Genomic DNA, 3,291 nt, shown 5'->3' on the forward strand with positions numbered 1-3,291 from the left:
AACAAGTCTCTTGGCATAATCGTACGAGATAGAATTTGTAGAGCACAAATTCGCAAAAATTTCTGAAAATATCCAAAACTACAAAAGGTTATGACCAGTTACATGGCATGCATCGATCCAGAATCGATAATAGGCCGTGCGCATGGACGAGTTTATTTTTAACATTTTGAATTTGGATTTCGAATGATTTTAAAAATTATTTTGAGATTATATGTGGAAACAAATGGCGGATTCGGATTGTCCGAATTTTAAAACTATGATAAAAAAAAAAATATGTTTCAATGATTAATTACAAACCAGTAAAAATAGTTTTTCAAAATTTCTACTTTTTTAAAGCCCCCCCTCTTCCTCCTCCTCCTCCTCTATTTCATCCTACTCCTCATACGCAACAGGCCGTGACTTTTTCATATTTGACCTTTTACGAACATTCTTTCAGAACTGTTTTAAATATCAGAGAAGTTGATAACACAAAAATGCTTTCCATTTTTATCTCCTCGACTCTCTTCTGTTTCCAAAGATGTATCAAGCTGCAACTTGTTGAGATGTATAGCTCAAGGTTTTAAGATTGTAGTTTAGGATTATGGTATAGGTTAATTTCCTACTTGCCCAGTTGAATTTATTTCTGGAAAGTCTGGTGGGTGTGAATAGCAGGGGACTGATTTCATCAAGATATAAAGGAGATGGAAAGAAGACCAGGGAAGATGACTCATCAGGCCAACAAGTGTTGGATGTTGCATCGTGAATGTCCATCAAATGCTTACGAGAGAAAGAGTTCCCAGTGTCCTCTTTAGGAAGTATTACAAACATAAATAATTTGAATATTTATTTGCTCAAGGAAAGTGTTTTTAATAAAATATCGTCTGCAATAGATCTGGGTTGTTTAATAACACTATGTAACAAAATTTTAGATTTTTTTTGTTCGGTCAGTAAGTGTTATTTCCTATTTGCTTCTATCTAGAAATCAAAGGGAATGACTACTATTCTCTTCAAACTTTGCTTTTATGACCAGGACATCAATGTTTTGAAACTCACCTATTTTCCAATACATTTCAAACAGATTCAACGCTGAGTTGCTGAAACAGAAATATCGTTACAACAAATATTCTGCTTAATACGACAGATTTGCTTTTCAGTTGCTTGACTTTAAACATTTGAGCATGTCTCTTATTGACAGCGCATACGTGCATCTCTGATCATGAGTAGAAGTAGTGGGGAAGCATCATAGCCACGTATTGAGAGGGATTCTTTAAGATTTGAATAAATATCATGACAAAAGCAAAGTTTGAAGGAAATATTAACCATTTTCATAGTTTCTAAGGGTAAGCAAAGAGGAAATAATAGTTGCTACCCAAGGACAAAAATCGTGTTACAAGGAAAGGTAACAAGAAGATGGTTAAGGAAAACATAATGAATAAAGTAACGATAATCAACAAAGGAAAATATTTTTCTGTTTATGATATACTTTTATCGAAATTATCATTGAATTCTGTAATTACCATAATTTTGTCATTACATAACTACTGAACTCATTAATTTCCGGTTACGTGCATAATGTTATAAAGATTACTCAAACAATATGTTTAGATTTCTGTCAACAGAAAACGAACGTAAAATTATTTCAAAGAAAAATTCCGACAAATATATTTTTCATAAAATTCTTCTTACTTTTTACAGTTACCTTTAAAATACCCCAGCTTGGGCTCTGGACAATCATATGATTATGCTGAACCTTATTCGTCATTTAAAGAGAGCCAGGCCGATCTTGGGAGAGGTTCTTACAGTGACTCAAGAAAGTTATTCCTGCAAAAAAGTGGCCGAATACTTTGGATCATTTCATGTATTCTCGTTTTCCTTGGCATGATCGCTGCGTTGGGTGTCGTAATCACACTCATTACAGGTTAGTTAATTATGTTAACGTTACTGCATTTTTGTATTGCTAAGATAGCTTAGCATTAGTGAAGTGCATAAGGCGGTGAGCTGGCAGAATCATTAGCAGGCCGGGCAAAATGCTTAGCGGTATTTAGTCTATATTTCACGTTCTCAAATCAAATTCCACCGAGGTCGACTTTGCCTTTTATCCTTTCGGGATCGATAAAACAAGTACCAGTTGCGTACTGGGATTGACGTAATCAACTTACTCCCTCCCCCAAAACTGTTGCCCTTGTGTCAAAATTTGAAATAGATATTACTGAAATACATATTAATTTGACTATAATTAGTTTAATGAGGAGGGAAAGAGTTGCAAGGTGTCGAAAGAGTTGTTTGTTAAGAAATGTTTTCTTCATCTTTGATATATTGGAAATATGCATTTTCGGTTAAGGTTAGACATACAAATCTTTATTTATAATAAAGAATATCAATGTTTTTATCCTCCACTGAATCGTAGAATTGTAGGTGGTAGCGTCGCAATTGCGTATGTAATGAAAGTTAGCTATTTGCAACGAGCTGGAAAGATTGAAGAAGTGTTCTGTTTTATGACATGGTTTCCTTTACCTTACCTTAGGTCTATTCCTCTTGTCTAATATTGGAATTTAGAGCCGTATACTTTTAGGAGCAAGTGATGGTAAAATAACATTCAGGTCAAGTACCGAAACCATTTAAACTTTTCATCAATGGACGTGACAGAGAAGTGATGTTGCTCTCCCTTCTCTGACTTATGATTATGTCACATTGAAATAGACGTTTATCTTGTTGAATATCAATATCACCATCTTTTCTCTCGCAAGAAATGTATACATGATTTTATTTAGGAATAAAAGTAATCAGTTTACCAACTCCCTAGTATAATTGAGTTCTCTTAAGTCGAAGGGGAACCAAAAGTAAACCCTGCATTAGAATAAAGTAATAATTGTAGAATGCGATATCAATTGGTGGTAGAGAAAATTACCACTGTCTTACTTGAACAATTAATAGTATGAAAATCGTTTGGAATTAGGGAGTTAAGCTGAAAGTGTATAGAGCTACGTGCCGAAGGGATAACAGTGCATTTCCTGTCGCCGTACAGCGTTCATGGCGAAGACTCTTAAACGATTTAGTCCACCTAGCCACGAAAAGGATGTCATTGAGCAAGCGTTTAAATTCCTCAGGATTAACGAATTAGCGAGTGATACTGAATTCCATTGGCCGGAGGAGTACTTACTTTCAGATTGATCTGAGCTTATTCCGGATCATCAACGTCGACTGATGGATGGACGATTTGGAATCTTGAGATTCCAAATCGTCCATCCATTTTCTCCGCCCAATATTCCTGGAACGGTCGTGTTGTGTGTGTGTGTGTGTGTGTGTGTGTGT

The 3,291-nt window shown here is 35.2% G+C and overlaps 1 protein-coding gene across 1 annotated transcript in view; it reads left to right on the forward strand.

Moving 5' to 3' along the window:
• The window catches only part of LOC106869443 (uncharacterized), a 7,105-nt gene that overhangs the window by 1,624 nt on the left and 2,190 nt on the right, over positions 1–3,291 (forward strand). Inside the window, exon 2 of the mRNA XM_014915192.2 lies at positions 1,675–1,897. Within this exon, the coding sequence (XP_014770678.1) occupies positions 1,675–1,897 (223 nt within the window). The remainder of the gene's footprint in view (positions 1–1,674; positions 1,898–3,291) is intronic.

Source organism: Octopus bimaculoides, chromosome 4, assembly GCF_001194135.2.
Source record: "Octopus bimaculoides isolate UCB-OBI-ISO-001 chromosome 4, ASM119413v2, whole genome shotgun sequence".
Taxonomy (NCBI): Eukaryota; Metazoa; Mollusca; class Cephalopoda; order Octopoda; family Octopodidae; genus Octopus; species Octopus bimaculoides.